This window comes from Dysidea avara, chromosome 10 (assembly GCF_963678975.1).
Source record: "Dysidea avara chromosome 10, odDysAvar1.4, whole genome shotgun sequence".
Taxonomy (NCBI): Eukaryota; Metazoa; Porifera; class Demospongiae; order Dictyoceratida; family Dysideidae; genus Dysidea; species Dysidea avara.
In genome coordinates, this window is record NC_089281.1 from 956,093 (window position 1) to 975,157 (window position 19,065).

General features: G+C 38.3%; 3 protein-coding genes across 4 annotated transcripts in view; 1 reads left to right on the forward strand and 2 right to left on the reverse strand.

Annotated features, from left to right (window-relative positions):
* Window positions 1-19,065, reverse strand: part of LOC136268818 (uncharacterized) — a 178,383-nt gene that overhangs the window by 134,074 nt on the left and 25,244 nt on the right. The gene's annotated exons all lie outside the window — the stretch shown is intronic.
* On the reverse strand, window positions 233-2,279 carry LOC136267927 (DNA-binding transcriptional regulator BolA-like). 2 transcript variants are annotated; one of them, XM_066063128.1, is made up of 5 exons: window positions 2,120-2,279; window positions 1,971-2,072; window positions 850-966; window positions 604-672; window positions 233-386 (listed from the first exon to the last, which is right to left on the reverse strand). In XM_066063128.1, the coding sequence occupies exons 1-5, from the start codon at window positions 2,144-2,146 to the stop codon at window positions 288-290; spliced, it is 414 nt and encodes a 137-aa protein (XP_065919200.1). In that variant the 5' UTR covers window positions 2,147-2,279; the 3' UTR covers window positions 233-287. The 2 variants fall into 2 exon arrangements, with proteins under 2 accessions (XP_065919200.1, XP_065919201.1); XM_066063129.1 differs by having other exon boundaries at window positions 2,125-2,262.
* LOC136267926 (digestive cysteine proteinase 1-like) lies at window positions 2,232-12,711 on the forward strand. Its single transcript, XM_066063127.1, has 9 exons — window positions 2,232-2,503; window positions 4,632-4,804; window positions 4,857-5,094; window positions 5,948-6,161; window positions 7,549-7,733; window positions 8,154-8,245; window positions 9,453-9,614; window positions 10,585-10,774; window positions 12,430-12,711. The coding sequence occupies exons 1-9, from the start codon at window positions 2,320-2,322 to the stop codon at window positions 12,615-12,617; spliced, it is 1,626 nt and encodes a 541-aa protein (XP_065919199.1). The 5' UTR covers window positions 2,232-2,319; the 3' UTR covers window positions 12,618-12,711.

Consider the following 19,065-nt stretch of genomic DNA (forward strand, 5'->3'; position numbering starts at 1 on the left):
GTAATTCTGACTTGAAATTTTGTGTAGTTTCTCAATCTGTGAATTTGCAGTTGAAATTCTGGTTGTGAAAAATCAGTTGGGCCGACTCTTGATTTGCTACTGTATCCATCAGATGAGCTGCTTCATTTCTGTCCAGCAGATTTTTTCTGCTTCTCAGCTTGTTTTTCACTGTTTTTTTAGCAGCTTTCTTAAACTCTTGCTCTTTTCTCTTTTGTTAAATGCACACACTTGATCAATTACTATAACTCAATAGATACGTTGAACATGTACAATAACAATTTGTATTGCTATAATGACGATGATGGTTTTGTTACACCACCACCCATACAGGGTGGGGATTGTGTTGTTTCACCTTCTAACTCTGTCCATTGCTCAGGAGTGTGGGCCTGCAATTAGTACAAATCCATTATCACATGAGCATGAAGAATATGAAAGTATATAACATGTACAAACAAGGAATCAAAGACATATTATGATAGCATGAGATACACTAATAGAACAATTTTACAATGGGGTGAGGTGGGAAGGAAAGAAGGTTTTATGAGAGTAAGGGGGGCAATACACTTGTGTGTATACTGCACAGATTGCCTTCCAATGACTCACCTCTATGGAGAGGGCATGCACTCCACTGGCTAACTCTTGCTTAAGACAATCATTGACTAGTCTATGTCGCTAGAAAAGTAAAAATGTTAATTGTGATTACACATTATGTGGCACACTACCGTATTCACTATGTATACACATGCATGTACGAACCTACCCACTACCCACTACAGACACACACGCACGCACGCACGCACATGCTCATACACACACGCACACACCCTACACACATATACACTAACATACCTTGACTAATGATAATCCGTTAAAACATCCTGATACCACCACAACTTTAAAGTGAGTCTCAGAGTGATGAGGTACATTGTGCATGTGACTTTCATTCTGTACTAACAAGTGAGCAGGCTACAGGATCACATGAGTACCATTAATAAGAACATTAGAAAAGTAGCATAAGCAACTGATTATTGACTGGTATCAAATACCATAAGTACTGTTGAAGTAGGGATCACCCCTAAAATGATGCACGCCACTTAAAATGTCACCTTTAATGTAAATCATCTTAGAACATCTTGAGCAATGAAAATCATCTTTACGAAATAATGTTACTAACATCACATATAGCATTAAAAATAAAAACACAGGTGACCGGATATAGAATTTATTGAAACTCAGCCTGCCAACCCGTCTGACCACAGATGCAAAGCTGGAGGCTAAATGAATCAGTGTACAGCCATCATTTTATGTGGGATGTGCCTTTTGGGTTCCGACAAGTGTGAGCCCTCTGTGCCTAGTCTTTCCTTTTATCTTCAATCAGGCTGGTTGTTGTCTTCTTCATGCAACGAAACCATATCTAGGTATTAATTTTCCATATTAACACCTTCCTCGGGCAGCATATTTAGACGCCACAAAATTACTTAAAGCACTTATGGTACTGGACACCTGTAACTTCACAATAGGTTGACCATGCTCATTAACTAACTTGGTTGATTAATAATAATCAATTGAAGAGACCACATCTGCATACAGATCTCGATCTTGTATGCAGATCGAGATCTGTATACAAATTGCATACAGATCTCGATCTTGTATGCAATTTTTTTTGAAAGAGGTGAGGGGGGGGCACGTGCTCCCCCCCTGGATCTGCCACTGAGGACAATGCACTTGGTGAAGTTTAACAAGAGTTACATACCGATGCTGGTGGTCATGGCTGTTCCTCCTTAGAGGAGAGACACTGAACGACTAGACTAGATGTACATGATGGCAACACCGAGTAAGATGGCAACAAAACCAACTCATCACTTTACAGTAGGTGAGGTGAGACAGTAGGTTGTTATAGTTGTCTAATATTACATACGTATAGCAGTCAACAGCACCAGTTTTAAGTTTGGAAAGTTTCAAAGGTTTACCTCAAATTCTCTACGCAGCTTTGCCTCAATGGATGGCTGGACTCGCACGTGATTCCATCTCCTTGCATGATTGTTCATACACAATCGGCGTACACGTGAAAACTGTTAGGTGACAAATGGTGATATTTCTGCTTATAAACTTTCAGTACCTCACGAGACACGACTAGTCTGTTCATCTTCAGTCCAGTCTTGACCGCGAGGATGCCTTACTCAGTCTCGGTTCTCTACTCGGTTTTTGCTGTACCAAGCGCTGTACCTCATTACAAGCGCATCCTCTGCATTCTCATTAGGCTGGGTTGTCACGCCATTTTTTCTGGTCACCCGATAGATAGTTACAAGAATCTGAGTAATGGCCGCGTGGAGGCTCATCTTGTTCTTTTCTCTTGCTATGATGGTGGCAGCAAGAGGACCAGAGCTGCCTTCGACTTATCACGTGACTGGTTTAATATACTTGCCAAAGGGTAGTGTGTCGGAGCCGTTTGAGGCATGGGTTGATGCGAGCAACGGAATGAGCAGAATTGACTATTATGGCGGTGAGTAGACGTATTGGCATGGCATCTATGGTCTGGTGATAACTAATCACGTGATCAAAGTCACCTTGCACGCGGACCAACGCGTGTGTTATGCGTCATGTGTATAAACCCAATTCATTTCTGTTTTTGTTTTTCTGTGTGTGAATTGTGTAACTGCATGTGCTTTACACATGTTTTTGTTACTCCAACAAGGAAGAATGGGTTTGCTGATTATTGAGAGATTAAAATACTGCTCTACAGAGTTTTCAGCACTTTTTGCAGTTTCGTGCGAAATGCGTAGTGTGGCTGCACATGCGTGTTTGCAGTATTTGATTATTCACGAAGTGAAATATCCTATGCCACCATCCCTATTAAAGAAATTTGTTGCATATACAACAGTCTCAGGCACAATATGGGTATCTACCACCATTGTGATACCAGATAAATTTGCATGCGTACTCATTCACACTACGCATTTTGTAGAAGTGCCGAAAACCCTGTACAGGGATTTGCAAAATTCCATAATCCAAATGTTTGTGCATGCGTGTTATTCTTGCATTTATCTCAAGACGAATGTTGTCTGCTACAACTGCACCTAATGATAGTGCTCAAATATGGTATGGTAGCTACAGAAAGTAGTTCATGTATACATGACCATTTGTGCCTAGGAATTTGAACTGTATTGTATGTGTATTAGTGCTCTGCGATATACCGGTAATACCATTTATTGTGATAAATTATCATAACCGATTATCATACCGTGACAGCCTTTGATAATCAATATATCGAAATACCGGTGTATCGATGAATACCAGTATAGGATTGCTTTTAACCCAGCTAGCCTTTGCTGTTTAATTACTCAATCTGTTGCTAGTTTAGCAGACATGCCCTAAACAAAAACTTGAGGTTCTCACATTACAACACATTGTACTGAAATATATATATTTGGTTTTTGGGATGCATTGGCTTCATACTAGGCCCAAGAGATGATGCAATTTAACAAGCTAACTATGTATCGATATACCGCAATATTTTACTGTTACTAATACTGTGTATTTAAATTTCAATACCGCCAAGCTCTAATGCGCATGTGCAAAAAGTTTGAATTACAAGGTACCAATGTGTGTCTACACGAACTACTCTACCGTATTACCTACCAGTAGATACAAATAGGCAGTGCTAGTAGATGACACTCCTGTTATGAAGATAAATCTCAAGATAAAAGTAAGAACAATAACATGCGTGTCCAAATATTTAGATTATGGAATTTGCAAGAACTTTACAGGCCCCTGTACTGTGTTGCTGGTCTGTCATGGACAAACCCTATTCTGCACATGAGGAGCTGTATGAGCTTTATGGTATGCAAGTCATTAGTACGCTTAAACAGTTCAGTAATTTATTGTTAATTTGAAAGTTAACCTAAACCCAATGTGGGCAGCTCATTATTCATTACAATCTTAGATGCACCTGACTTTTATTAAGTTACCTGGAGCATTCATCATCCTGCTATCTTAAAGAAGTGAAAGGGTTGGTTACAACCTCCTCCCCTGATGTTGAGGTGGGTTTTCAGCCCGTCTAGCCCAGTTTAGCTGTAAGCAATTAGTTTACTATTTTCATTAAACATTGAGATGATGGAATAATTGTGAAAACATTATGTCATTCATTTATTTATTTATTTGATACTGGTAGGCAGCACTGCTGATATATCCCAGGGGACTAGCTTGTCCCAAACAATTACAAAGAAAGTCTTTAAAAAAATTGTAACTACAAATAGTTACTGAAGTCATAAATACGACCACAGATATATCTTTTTGGGTGGGAGATCTGAAACAAAAATGACTTAACTAGTACACTGATAGTCTACTATCTATCACTATGTGATGTTCAAAGCAAGCCATCTGTAATGGAGCAATAAATTTATGCCTGTGATTGCTGCCAGCTGTAATGTAGCTACCAGCTAATCCTGACCATAAGATGTAAGAATTACAGTTAAGAAAAGCACGATGGACTGAGCTATTTATTGTGTATTTGTATTTTGTGTGTACCTGTGCCTGCATACTAAATTGACGTCTGTTATATAAATACATAGTAAGTAATTGAAGTAGTGATAACAAAATGATCACATGTATTTTTGTAATGCTCATACTAGGGACGGCTCAAGTGATTAATCGAGGTGATGTTGGTCGTTATGGAACCATGTTCAAGATTGTATTTGAGACAACCAAAACGTTCACTAACAGACGAGCTTGTTTTGTGATCAATGGTACTTTTGAAGGAAAGGTGATGCCCCAGGGGGTTTTCCCTGATTTAAAGGATTATAATGTAAGTTAGTAATGAACAGATATTTGTTGTAGTATATGTAACACTTCATTAGAATGTTGGTAACGCGACTTACTTTGGTGTGGAAACTGATGTTTATTATTATGAGAACACGGTTAACACAAAAAAGAATGCGTATTCAATGCTTATCAACAAAGCCACTCAGATGCCCATGGTGTTTCAATTTGTCGGTTATGATGAGCTATTTGGTTCCCATTACGATGAGTATATCCTACAGTATACCACAATCAATACTAGTAGCATCGACCCATCAGTGTTTGATATCTATAAGTGTAAGCTGTTTGTGTGTTTGTGTGTTATTTGTGTGTACAGTGGAACCTCCCTATAACAGACACGTTGGGACCAAGAAATATTGGCCCGTTTTATATAGAGGTTTTCAGTATGGAGCCATACCTGTTAGACCAAAATTTTTGTCCTTATTATGGAGGTGTTTTCTATTGTGTCCTTATTTGGAGGCACTGTATGTATTTGCATGTGTGCGCATGCGCTCATGTGTATATAGTGCTCGTGCGCGTGCGCACATGTGTGCGTGCGCGTGCATGCGCACAGTGTGCATGTATACGTAGATCTGTTCAAAGCCTGAAACATGTCATATAGCAGATACCAGAGGAGGGTGGACACGATTTAAGCACTGGTAAAATATATTATACAAATAGTTTGTTTATATCATGCTGAAGAACACTAAGCTTACAACAGAGTTACCACAAAGTGTTTATTGCTGCTTCGCATGGCATGCTAAGGACTGAGGTAATTGTGCACGACATACATGACATTGTTAATATCGCCTTAAATCAAACGGTTTTTTTAAAACCAAATGTACCATCTTAAAACTTACACTAAACTCAATTCAATTACCACCATTTGCTAGATTTGTATTGAGTCTATTGAGGCTCACGTGAAATACCTAGTGGAACTATGTAATTAAAGCAATAATTTTACATAGCATTTAAACGTGTCCACCGTCCTCTGGTAGATGCCTCATTTGTGACCCACTGAGCAAGAACCCAACTAGTTTACAATTTTCTGTTTTTGAAATGAATCACATTGTAGTGCATTGTGTAAAAAATGTGTGCTGCAAAAATAATTTTACGTGTGGTTTACATGTTGTTTTCTGTTGTTATACAGTTCATTCATGTGGTCCCTTCCCTGGTCCGGGATTGGCTCATGTGATGCATGCTAACCCGATGTTTGAGTTAGTTGGATCACCTGATCACGACAGCAGTACACAGTCTTCCCAACTGGACAAACAGTTTGACCAGTTCAAACAGAAACACAATAAACAATATAAGGATGTAGTGGAACATGAAGTACGCAAAACACATTTCCAACACAACTTCAGGTGAGCTTGTAGAGGTTAGCTAGCTAGTGCGGTCATATAAGTAAACAACTTGTCAGCCACTTTTGAACAAAATTAATATTGTAGGGTTAGTGATGGTTTCCCCATTGCAAATGTTTTATTGCCAAAATGGATTTGGTCTGACAAATGTTGTAATTGACCTATAATAGGGCTATTGGAACCTGTATAACATGGATACTTCAAGATTGACGAATTATATCCTGATTATCAAGGTGCTTTAAGTTTAACATATACTGGAAAATATTACTATCCTAGTCACTATACCACATTACATTTTAGGTGTCCTGTCCAAAGTAAATAATAGTTAGACACCAAGACCAAGGGAACTAAGCATTTTAGTAACCCTGATGGCCTGAGGCTGTAGCGTCCTGAATGCAGCGAGGGCGTTACTAAGGGCCAGAGGAGTTACTAAATCGCTTAGTTCCCGTTGGTCGCGGTGTCTAACTTATTTAGACTATGGTTTAAAGTACATACCTTTATAGCTAGAGCATAAGTGTGGGGTGAAAGAGCAATGCAGAACAACGGAATGGTTTCTTCCTGAAGTCCTTACAGCGCCCACAAAAATAATTATTCGACCGGTAACCAAACAATGGCTAGAGCTACAGTACATACGCCGGTTTAGTCTACTATTTGTCCAGAATTATATGTAGAACACGGAGAAGAAGACTATTACAGTATTATCAAGTACTGCAGTGTGCCTTTCGTGTTATAATTATTTATCATGTACAAAATTGCTTGAGGGCGCATTATTAAATGAACATGTGTAGGTGACTAAATGAGCATGTCAGGTGACTAAGTGATTTAGTAACCCTCTAAATGAGCTGTACCATAGTCTAAGTACACTTACAAAAATGTACTACAAGCTTTTGTTTCAAACGTATATTAATTTATTGATGCAAAACTGCTAATCAATGTCCATGACATTTTAAACAGCTACATGCCTAATGCTTACAAACAGACTATATGATTATTTACTGATAGTGTGATGGCTGAAACTAAGTACTCAAAGTAAACACTCTGAAGAAGATGACCAGAATTTTTTGGAGTATGAAGTCAGTTTACAAGACCAGCACTAGACTTTGTGTTAGCCTCCTGACCCCATCTACTAATGCCTTTATTTCAGTACTACCTCACAACAGTGCTACGTAGTTTAAGTATAGGCACTATTTGGCACAGTGTTTGTATAAGGTGATCCCTACTATTGTGTTACTAGACATTATAGTTGATGTCTATGGGACCACAGGGATTGGAGGTTAAATGTCATGGCACCTGGGTTTATTAGATGGTGGTTGGTAGAGGTTCCTCTGTTACTTGCTTGCATAATTGTAGTTTACACTATGTAGTTTTTAAAGTATTATTGTTTTTGCAGGTTCATAGACTCCACCAATCGTCAGAAGCTCACATATTCCCTAGGGGTCAACCACCTCACTGATCGATCAGATGATGAGTTGAAGATAATGAGGGGATATCGTCCCAGTAAGGGCCCTAAGGGAGGTGATGTCTTCACCAGTGATGTCACTGATGTGCCGGAGGACTGGGACTGGAGGTTACAAGGTGTAGCAGGCTATCTGACTTGTGTTGTCTCTCCAACTATTTTAATGGGGTAACTGCTCGAATGTGGCCTTTGTGATCTTGATGGTACAATTGATCTGTAGAGCCCGCAGCTTTAAATATATACAAGTTAAATGTATTACAATTTGGGTTACACAATGTGTCAAGTTCTGTGTAGAATCTATAGTGAGTTTCTTACAACCATTGACCATACAAGCTCCTGTGGTGTTCTTTGATGGTTTCCACCCTTCAACTGATCATTTGAGACCTTAGTGTTCTTAATAATGGCAGCTTCATGTTATTAAGAGTAAAATTAGGGGACTTTATATTGTAGCCACTTCACTAATAAAAAGGTCCACAACTTCAGTAGAAACATAATTAGCTCATGTTGTTTTATATCTGGTGAACACTATGTTACTATAGGGGCTGTGTCTCCAATCAAGGATCAAGGAATTTGTGGATCTTGTTGGAGTTTTGGTACTACTGGAACTATTGAGGGAGCATATTTTGTTAAGGTGTGTACTGACATAGACATTTTACCAACAGGTTGCTGTGAGGCCCATCATCCTTTAAACAGATGGGAACATATACCATTTCTTTTTTGTTGGTTTTCCGTTCATTTGGTGAATGTTCTATTAGAATTTGACTACTCTATTAGAGTGTCTCAATTGTACTCTAGTTACACCAGTTTACATGTTATTGAAGGTTGGTATCTTAATTATTTTTTATGATGTGTGCAGTGTTGCAAGGTGCAGGAGAGCATAAGGTAATGGCCGAGGCTCTGAATGTTGTCAAGTTTTTTCTACCGTATATGGAGCGATGTAATTCAACTAACAGGTCATTGGTTTTGTCACACCTGAAAAGTTGTTAGATTTAGAAGTGTCGATCATGAATACATTACTGGAAATCAGTGACAAGACATCCATAATCCACAAGTAACAATTGTTCTGCCTTATCTGCTAGCATGTGGCATTTTAGCTTTCTTTATAGCATACTCTACCTATTAGCCATACACATATACTTGGGATATAGTGTACTAACCACTGACCCATCACACCTTGAACAAAAGGAATGGCTGAAAACAATCTTAACCTCAGTAGTTGTCCAACCATGGGAACCATCTGGTGTTCAGATGGTTGAGAAGTGATGAAGTTGTATACAAAGTCCATAGCAACCACTTTACATTTGTCTAATAGAACATTGCTCTAACAGAACAATCTTTTCAACATTCAATTAAAAGTCAATTTTGTAGTAAAGGAATTCAGCAATGATTTGAACACTGTATATTTAAATATTTCATGCTCCTTTTCAACTTTGCGGCAGTTGTGGCCTCCTGTTTTACAATTAAATGGTCAAGTGTACATTAATGGTTTGTTAAGTAGTAGGTGGGATAACAGTTATGTTTTACAAAACTTGTCTCAAACCAACACTGCATTATGTTTCTAACATGTAAATTGAAAGCATTTATTCTGTGTAGCACAAGTATCAATAATATGTTAGTGTAGCTTAATTTAGAAAGTATTCCACACTGACAGAACTTCCACAGAAAAAAAAAATTTTTTTTGATTTGGGCATGACCATTTAACTGATATGTTAAAATATGAATTCCTTTGTGATACGTGTATGGCTTCCTGCTGCTCAACACACTACCCTGTGTGTTGGTTTGAAATGGTACTGTAACTTGGTGATGGTAATATACAGTGTGTGTGTGTTTCCATTCAGCACAAGAAGATGGTTAGGATGAGTGAACAAGTGTTGATGGATTGTAGCTGGGGATATGGTAATAATGGTTGTGATGGGGGAGAGACATTCAGAGCCTATCAGTGGATCATGGATAACAAGTGTATTCCAAAGGAAGATGGTTATGGACCATACCTTCAACAAGTGAGCCATTTTTAATGTGTAGGAGATGGAAAATAGATCAATTTACGTACCACTTAAAAGCCTATACCAGCTCCTGCACGTGAATCTCATGACCATATATAGTATACAGAACCAATGCATGTTGCCTCAAGGAGAGATTAACAACATTGTGAAGTATTTAACACCTTAGCTATGTCTGGGATGTTTGGGACCTACTTGACATGGTCACTATAATGAGGTGGTCTTATTAATGAGGTCATGAAGTACACCTTAGCTGTGTTTGGGACCTACTCGACATGGTCACTATAATGAGGTGGTCTTATTAATGAGGTCATGAAGTACACCTTAGCTGTGTTTGGGACTTACTCGACATGGTCACTATAATGAGGTGGTCTTATTAATGAGGTCATGAAGTACACCTTAGCTGTGTTTGGGACCTACTCGACATGGTCACTATAATGAGGTGGTCTTATTAATGAGGTCATGAAGTACACCTTAGCTATGTTTGGGACCTACTTGACATGGTCACTATAATGAGGTGGTCTTATTAATGAGGTGATGAAGTGCACCTTAGCTATGTTTGGGACCTACTTGACATGGTCACTATAATGAGGTGGTCTTATTAATGAGATCAAGAAGTACACCTTAGCTATGTTTGGGACCTACTTGACATGGTCACTATAATGAGGTGGTCTTATTAATGAGGTGATGAAGTGCACCTTAGCTATGTTTGGGACCTACTCGACATGGTCACTATAATGAGGTGGTCTATTAATGAGGTCATGAAGTACACCTTAGCTATGTTTGGGACCTACTTGACATGGTCACTATAATGAGGTGGTCTTATTAATGAGGTGATGAAGTGCACCTTAGCTATGTTTGGGACCTACTCGACATGGTCACTATAATGAGGTGGTCTTATTAATGAGGTGACAAAATAAAGAGGAACCTTCATGCACTTTATGGTTTATCCTCATCACTTCCTTATTAGGATGGTTATTGTCACAACAAAGCTGCCCCTTGTGGTACTAGTTTGACTGGTTATAAGAAGATCCCAACTGGTAACCTTACTGCTCTTCGTATTGCCGTGGCAACTCATGGACCAGTAGCTGTTGCCATAGACGCAAGTTTGAAGAGTTTCTCGTTTTATGCATTTGGAGTGTACTATGACAGACAATGTGGTAAGTTGTGTAGCTTTCTTAATTGTTATGTAGTCTTGTGAAAATATTGTGTGAATGTGTTTGTTTTGATATGTTATGAACAATGTCCAGCCGTCTGTTTGTAGTACACTAGACATCATAGTAGCTATAAACTTCGAAACTAATGACTGGAAGCACACAAAAGATGCTACATAGTTACTGATATGAGATGTGCTATTCCTGATCAGCATGTGTATGTAAGTCAAGTATATGATTTTGACACAATCTACCAGAACCATAAAATTATGATATGCATTCATTAGCTACCACACTACAGTAGACCCTTGGTTATCTGACCCTCATTTATCTGTAGCCTCACAATGCCTTTAGGGCGTCTTGGCAGTGTTGGCTAGGTATAACCAAGCCCAAAGGTGCCTTTAGTACGACTTGAAATGCTTCCAAAAAGTTGCTACGAAATAAAATGTATATATTTAGTGGAATTTTCAGACTGACTGACTAATGCCTTCAAACAAGCATGACTTGACAATGGCTAAGGCTACGGGCTTGATTCTTTAACTGTTTGACATCGCTTCATCCAGAGACGTGTCTTTTGGCATACCGCAGTATGTACAATGCATGTATCATGGACTTACCTTTGTCCTCCTTTGTGTCTCATTTCTTTTTGCTGACAGCTCAAAGTGTCAATTCGCAGTAGCTAGCACGATGGCTTCCCTACAGAAATTGTCCGTATTTCCATGGTGACTGCAAAGGCGCTTCTCCTACTGTTCTTCATTTGTAATGCTGCAACGGCCTGAACATAGCTTATAGCAAAGCGTAATGTCCACTTGCAGATCCCTATTATACAGTACTACTGTACTATATGATATGAAGTAAAACAGCGAATTTCACAAATACACATACTGATTTGATACTTACTAGTGGACCTATACTCATTGCAAAGAACCACCAGAGGGTTGTTTTGAGTTGGAGGGTGCTTTCCAAGGTGATTTCTACACGTGTATTCTATAAGGATTGTTGCAAAAAAACACTGGGCAATCCCTATTATGACCCACTAGCATAGTTCATGATAGTTATACCTGTACAATGAGCACAAGTGCTTTGCCACACACCATATAGAGGGAACTTTGACAAGGGAAACTTTGGAAAGTTTGGCGATTCGCTACAAATTTTCCAAATGTTTAACTGGCTAATTACTCGTAGCTCCTGAGATTAGCATCTTTATACAGTACTGTCCAAGTGCAACGTCGCACTTGCTCGCACATGCAACTTTGCTCAAGATTTTTAAAGTCACTAATTAAGGAGCATGTTTTGCTTGCGAGACAGCGTGGCAGCTGTTTTCCTCACAAGAATCACGAGTGAAACGATTACCACGCCCCTTAATTAGCAATTTTTAAATCTTGAGCAAAGTTGCATGTGCGAGCGAGTGTGACGTTGCGCTTGGGCAGTGCCATAGCTGTAGATTGAGCTAAAGATTGAGCTCAAGTTTCCCTCTATATGGTACAAGCTCGAGAGGGCTGCAGGCCATAGGGCAAGTGTGTATATTTATATCAGACAAAATGCCCATTGTATAACTGTTATAGGTAGTGTACTAGGTATGAAGTCTGTTTGTCAGTGGCAATGTGTGTGTGTGTGCGTGTAACTCTCTGTTTGTGTTACTATGGTGATTCATCTCCTAGGCAACAAGGAGGAAGATCTTGATCACTCAGTACTGGCAGTTGGTTATGGTACAATGGATGGTCAAGATTACTGGTTGATCAAGAATAGTTGGTCAACACATTGGGGCAATGATGGTTATGTGTTGATGTCTCAGAAAGACAACAATTGTGGGGTAGCTACTGATGCTGACTTTGCTCAAGTACAGTAACTACCACTGGCCTGTGCAGCTAGGACTTGTGTATTTTGTATATTTGTGAAAAAGAAATTAAACAGTAACTCACTTTGTGGGTTCCAGTCATAGATCTGTTTGCAAGACACTCCAGGATATATAGAATGACCAAACTGATAAGTATCACATTGTTTGGTAAGGCCACCAATTGTAGATTCCTTGTTTACTGTCACCCACCCGCATGGTAATATTAGAGCCGCATGCAAATTTTTTATTGCATTTGATAGTCATGTGATCTAATTATTTTTGTTTATAAGTACTAGTGTGAGCACATGGTGTATTATTGGACAGGAGGTGAGTTTCTGATGTTGTTTAGTGCCAAAAAGCATGGATAACTATGTAGTTTAAATCCATTCCAACCTCGGGCCAGATTGCAAGCAGCAGATTTCTTCAAGTAGCCATTGGTGAATGGGATAGAACAGGAGTCCCACTCATCTGACAATCTCTTATTAACGTGTTTGGAACATATGGAAAATTCGTACTGTTGCAGTTGATGGCTAAATTAAGTGTTATGACCACAAGCATGATACACCCAGCCAGTAAACTCTATAATTCCTTGGTGATTTGACATGGAATGGCCCGTATTTATTTATTTATTTATTAATGCTTTACAGATCAAATAACACAAGTACAGAACATTAGACAAATCAAAAAGGGAAATTACATGATCTGAGGGTCAGCTAGCCACCAGTGCCAGCTGCCTTAAATTAATTAACTACTTAGCTACTTATTTACAACTAAACTTTACTTACGTACAGTACAACTACAAAATATTAAAGTTACATGAGTGGGGAAGCTTACTACAGTTCCTACAAGGACATAAAAAATGCAAAGTACAATTACTGTTAGTGTCAAAAGTATTTGTAAAATGATTCCATAAAAAAATAATAAGTTTATGTTTGATAGTAGGGAGGGAAAGGGATAAGTCAATGATAGGTAATGCATTCCACAATCTAGGGATTCTGTAAAAATATGAATTTGCTGTAATGACATTGTCAGAATTTCTGTGGCATAACTTGCTGCTGGATGATCTGGTACGACTGTTGTTGAAGCAAACATGGTCGGATATGTTGAAGCTACTAGTAGGGGAGTTCAAAGATTTTATTAGAAAAAGAACATCATGTAATTCTAACACATACATCAAAGGTAAAAGCTTCAGATGAAACAATCTTGTTTTGTAATCCATAGTATAGTTATTCAATATAAATTTAGTTGCACGGCGCTGGACTTGCTCTAACAACAAAATGTCCTTCATAAGATGGGGTCGCCATAAGGCAGAACAATATAAAAGCTTGGATCTCACTAGAGTCAGATATAGTGTTTTTCTAGCTTGAATAGAGAAGGTGTTCTTAAAAGTTCGGCGGAGTAGGCCAAAGGACTTATAAGCCTTAGCCACTGTAGAATCAATATGACTGGCCCAAGACAAATTTTTGGAGAAAACTATTCCGAGGTCACGATGTTCTGTGACATTAGATAGTTGAACACCATTAATGAAATAGTTTGTGTCGTGTAATGTGACCTTGAAATGTAAAACGACACACTTCTTAATACTGAAAGAGAGATCATTATCAAGACTCCATCCATATAGGGAGTTTAAATCATTCTGAAGTTGGTTGGAGTCAGTGATACAATGGATTGCCTTGAAGCATTTGAGGTCGTCAGCAAACTTAAAGATTGTGGAATTCTCAACTTTATCACACAGATCATTAACATATATTATGAACAGCAATGGTCCCAAGATGCTACCCTGAGGTACACCAGATTTAACAGGTAGAGAGCAAGATAAACTATTATTGACCAAAACACGTTGACTACGGTCAGACAAATAGGACCGTAGCCATGACCACACATCACCTGTGATGCCAACAGACCATAACTTCAACAACAGTTTAGTATGTGAAACACTGTCAAAAGCTTTGCTGAAGTCAAGGTAAATACTATCAGTTTGTTTCTTGTCAGAACATAGATCATCAAAATATAGTAACAACTGTTGCAAAGTAGATTTGTTTTTACAGAATCCAAATTGATGGCGTGATATGGAGTCTGAATAGAAATCAAGAAGTTTGTTATGTACTAGTCGTTCTAAAACTTTAGATACATTGCATAGTAATGAAATAGGCCGATAGTTTTTGACAGAAGATTTATCACCCGACTTATAAACAGGTATTATGTTGTGGCATTTCCAGTCACTGGGAATGACACCATTTGCCAAAGACAGAGAAAATAGATGATGTAGAGGTGCAGTCAATGAATCTGCACAGCTATTTAGGACTTTAGGTCCAATATTGTCTGGACCAACAGCTTTAGAAGTCTGTAAAGATCTTAACTCTTCAAATATGTCTTGGGAACTGAGAGTAATATCAGGAATAGTACTGGATGGAATGGACACCTCTTCTAAATTTGGTAAAGGGGTGGCAGCATCAGTAAAAACGGAGTAGAAATATTGGTTAAACAGTTCAGCCTTATCCTTATCTGACACAGCTTTTACAGAATCGTTGACTAAAATTGAGGGAAGGGATCCAAACTTAGTGATACTTTTGATATAATGAAAAAGTTTTGGGTTCTTAGATTGTGCGTAACTGTTAATCAGTTCTTTCTCATAAGTTTCCTTTGCATTATATAACTCTTGTTGGGTGAGCTCTTCAAGTTGGATCAAACGTTGTAGGGAGGCAAGAGTAAAATGACGACGTAATTTTTTACGAAGAGTACGGAGACATTTAAGATGATGTCTAATTGTTGGAGAAAACCAGTTGGGATACTGAGTGGGTTTTAGTTTGATTTTAGGAATGAACAAGTCCATGCCACTAAGTAATAGTTCCTTTAGTATAGCCCAGGCACTGTTGACGTCAGTAGTATTGTAGTAAGCTGTTAAGTCACAAGTAGAAATGAACTGATTCAAACTGTTGTAGTCACCTTTAGAATAATCGAACATATATCTTGCTGACTTATGGATGGTATGAGAAGAACTGTAAGAAAATGAAAATGTAATTGGGTAGTGATCAGATGAAATACCAAATGAATTGGAAGAATGAATAAAGAGATTACTAATGTCACTTTCGCAATTGGTGAAAATTAAGTCAAGTATATTACCACAAATGTGGGAAGGTTGATCCACAAGTTGGGATAAGTTAAACTGGAATGCCAAATCACAAAGTTGATTTGAAAAAGTTGACGATCCAGACAGGGTAGCCCAGTTAATGCCAGGTACATTAAAATCCCCCATAAGGATAAGTTTAGATGAAACGGCAATGACACTTTGAAGATAATTGATTAAACTTTGTTTGTACTCAGAACTAGAGTTTGGGGAATTGTAGACTAAACAAACTGTAACAGTATGCTAGCTGTTCACTGGTCATAAATTACGTTATCAAGAAATTTTACATTTGATTAGTAATCATACAACAATGATATAAGGAAGGTCATTCTACAGCTATACTAGTGAGTACATTAACAGTCTGTATATGACTGATGTAGGGATTAATATAGCTGCAGGTGTAGATGTGACCTTCATTGCTTCATTGTTTTTATTCCTACTCAATATAGTAATACTGTAGAGTCTGGTTGTTAGGTACACCTGTTTAATATATATAAAATGTTGCAAAAATATTATTTGTGAAGTGCATGTTCCTAACAAGAACCTCATCATGACTATTATGGATTCACTCTCTTGGGGTGGTGTGATTTGCAGTCATCACAAGTACCGACATTTTGAGTCAGCAAATCTTTCATGTGGAAAATGAGTTCCAAACTGCTGGAGACTGTTTTGCTTGGTAATCACAGTGGAAATTATTGGCCATGTAGCGTGTAAAATCTTGTGCCTTCACAAACCTCTATCATTTCTTCTCTTGTTGACTCTATGGCTGTACCTTAATTGTGTCGGAGTTTCATATGTGATTATTAACCATAAATAAGTATGAGACAAAATAGTATGTGCTTAATATATATGTGTGTGCTTAGCAACCCAGACTCTATGGATTGTGAGTTAAATAAGCATTTCATTTGTAGAAGACATCGTGTATATGCTAGCATACCACATTGCTCATCATAGTAGGTTCCAGTGAAAAAGAATGCAAATGTCTTTAAACTGGCATCAAGTTTAACAGCTACTGGTCCCTGGGTTGCCATGACCGGACGAAGTGCAGTAAGGTTACCAGTTGGGATCTTATAACCTAGCACCACAAGGGGCACCTTTGTTGTGGCAATAACCATCCTAATAAGGAAGTGATGAGCGTAAACCATAAAAGGTAGAGAGTTTCCTCTAATATATTACTCTCTTAGTCAAAATCATCCACTAATTTATTGTAAAGTCCGGCAAGTATAAAGCGTACTTTTATTTCCATACTACACCCTGGCTACATATTTCAAAGCTGCAGGTGTGCTGCATTTTTTAACCATTGCGCAAGTGTGCTGTGTTTTCCCTTTGATCCTGGCAAATACAGTACACTTCAAACAATAAACAAGTTGATGAATTATTGCATTCCTTTTATGAAACCATGCACTGCAATGGTCATGAAGCCATTCAAAATTAATTATGGTGTGCTGTAACATAAATACAAGTGGACAAATTAATCTGAAAGCCATTCTGAAGCAGTGTTATTAGGGGAGACAACGAGAGTCATGGCACCAGCACCATACCATACAGAAACAGTTTCTAATACCCTCAGTAATTGCACCCACTAAACATGATAGTAGTAATTCACTAAAATAGTTACAAATTTAATCTTGCTGAGGAATAAGCAGTTAGCCTTTTTACTTCCACCCTTAGCAGCTGAAAAGCAGTTAAAGCTATATTATGGTATTGCCCTGCCAGTGCAGTATGCATGAAGTACTGGGCAACAGTCTCAAGCCTACTAATAGAGGTAGGTACTCACCTCCTGCTCTTTAGCACCACCTTGCCTTATTGTAGTCATTAGAATATATAGCAGGACTATTTCCATAAGGCAATTTTTTTTGCTGTTGTCATCATCCAAAATTTTGAGGAGTTCGCTTTTTCAGGGCCTTTATGCATTTTTTTATAGTACTCTCAAATAATGAAATTTTGAAGGAGAAAAAGTTTCATAGATAGCTGCCCAATTTGGCAAAAATTTTCCCTCTTGAAAAAAATCCTGCTATACGGTGCTGCTACTTTCACACAAAAATAACACTTGGCCATGGTCTCTCAAACCACATATAGCACTCTGATAGAGTTTTGTGTATATTTCACCTCAGTCCAGTCCATTACAACTGACACATATCATTCTTAACACCTTGCACAATTAAAACTCAAAAGATGGGAACAATGAACAAAATGTAATGTACCTAAACAATCTGTTTTATTGGAATTAATGGACAATTGTCAAGAAAGAAGTTGACAAATCACATACACTGAAAAGACCAGACTCTGAAGATGATCTCATCCTTAACTTTGATAAGTTTTCACCAAGAGAATTACTCACAATGATAATATGCCTGTGCCATATACTTGTAGTCTGATCATTATATTTTGTGACAAGTTTAACGTATAAATAGCTCATTTGTTGAAGGTATGGTCCATACCCATTCTCCTTTGTTATCCATGATCCATTCATAGGCTCTAACTGGATCTCCTCCATCACAACAATTATTACCATATCCCAGGGGTGGAGAAATAGGGGGGGGCAACTGCCCCTCCACACACACACACACATTTTCAACAGTGGAGGGGCAGTGCCCCCTCACTTTTTCCAATGCCCAGTTGCCAAAGTAAAGCAACTACTGTAGTCATTAGCCAACTTACTTTGCCTCGATGTACTAGCTAAGGTTATGCATGAATGGAATACAGTGAAGAAGATCGATATACTCTAATAGAGCAGTCACCTAACTACTCTAATAGAACATTCAACGGAATTATATTAGTTAGTCCTGCTATACAATTAATTCAATATGTCGTAATCAAGAGCATAAGTATATCTGAAATGCCTTCAATTACTGGTGTATCTAATTGTACAGTATCTTAATGATAGTTATTGCCATATTCAAGCACACGTGTACCACTGAAAATACTCTCAGATTCAATCTCAAAGCATTCAAATTTCAAAAGTTTCCTGTGGGGGAATGCCCCAAACCCCCTAGTATTGACATGCTTTGCATACTAGTGTACTTTGCACACTAAGGTACAGTTAATGATTTTAAAACACTTTGCAACTTAGAGCCACCCCACATGACTTGCCCCCCCCACTGTTCTCCACCCCTGCCATATCCCCAGCTACAATCCATCAATGCTTGTTCACTCATTGTAACCAAATCCTTGTGCTGTAGTAGTATAGGAACACACACACACACACACACACACACACACACACACACACACACACACACACACACACACACACACACACACACACACACGCACACACACACATTATTATTATTATTGTTACTATATAGAACATAATAGTCATTTGTTAAG

Coding starts and splice junctions, on each gene's coding strand:
- LOC136267927 (XM_066063128.1), bottom strand. CDS start 2,146: ATGAACAGACTAGTCGTGTCTCGTGAG. Junction 673..849: donor ACGGATTATCATTAGTCAAG/GTATGTTAGTGT, acceptor TTACTTTTCTAG/CGACATAGACTAGTCAATGA. Junction 387..603: donor TGCATGCCCTCTCCATAGAG/GTGAGTCATTGG, acceptor TACTAATTGCAG/GCCCACACTCCTGAGCAATG.
- LOC136267926 (XM_066063127.1), top strand. CDS start 2,320: ATGGCCGCGTGGAGGCTCATCTTGTTCTTTTCTCTTGCTATGATGGTG. Junction 4,805..4,856: donor CTGATTTAAAGGATTATAAT/GTAAGTTAGTAA, acceptor ACACTTCATTAG/AATGTTGGTAACGCGACTTA. Junction 7,734..8,153: donor CTGGGACTGGAGGTTACAAG/GTGTAGCAGGCT, acceptor ATGTTACTATAG/GGGCTGTGTCTCCAATCAAG.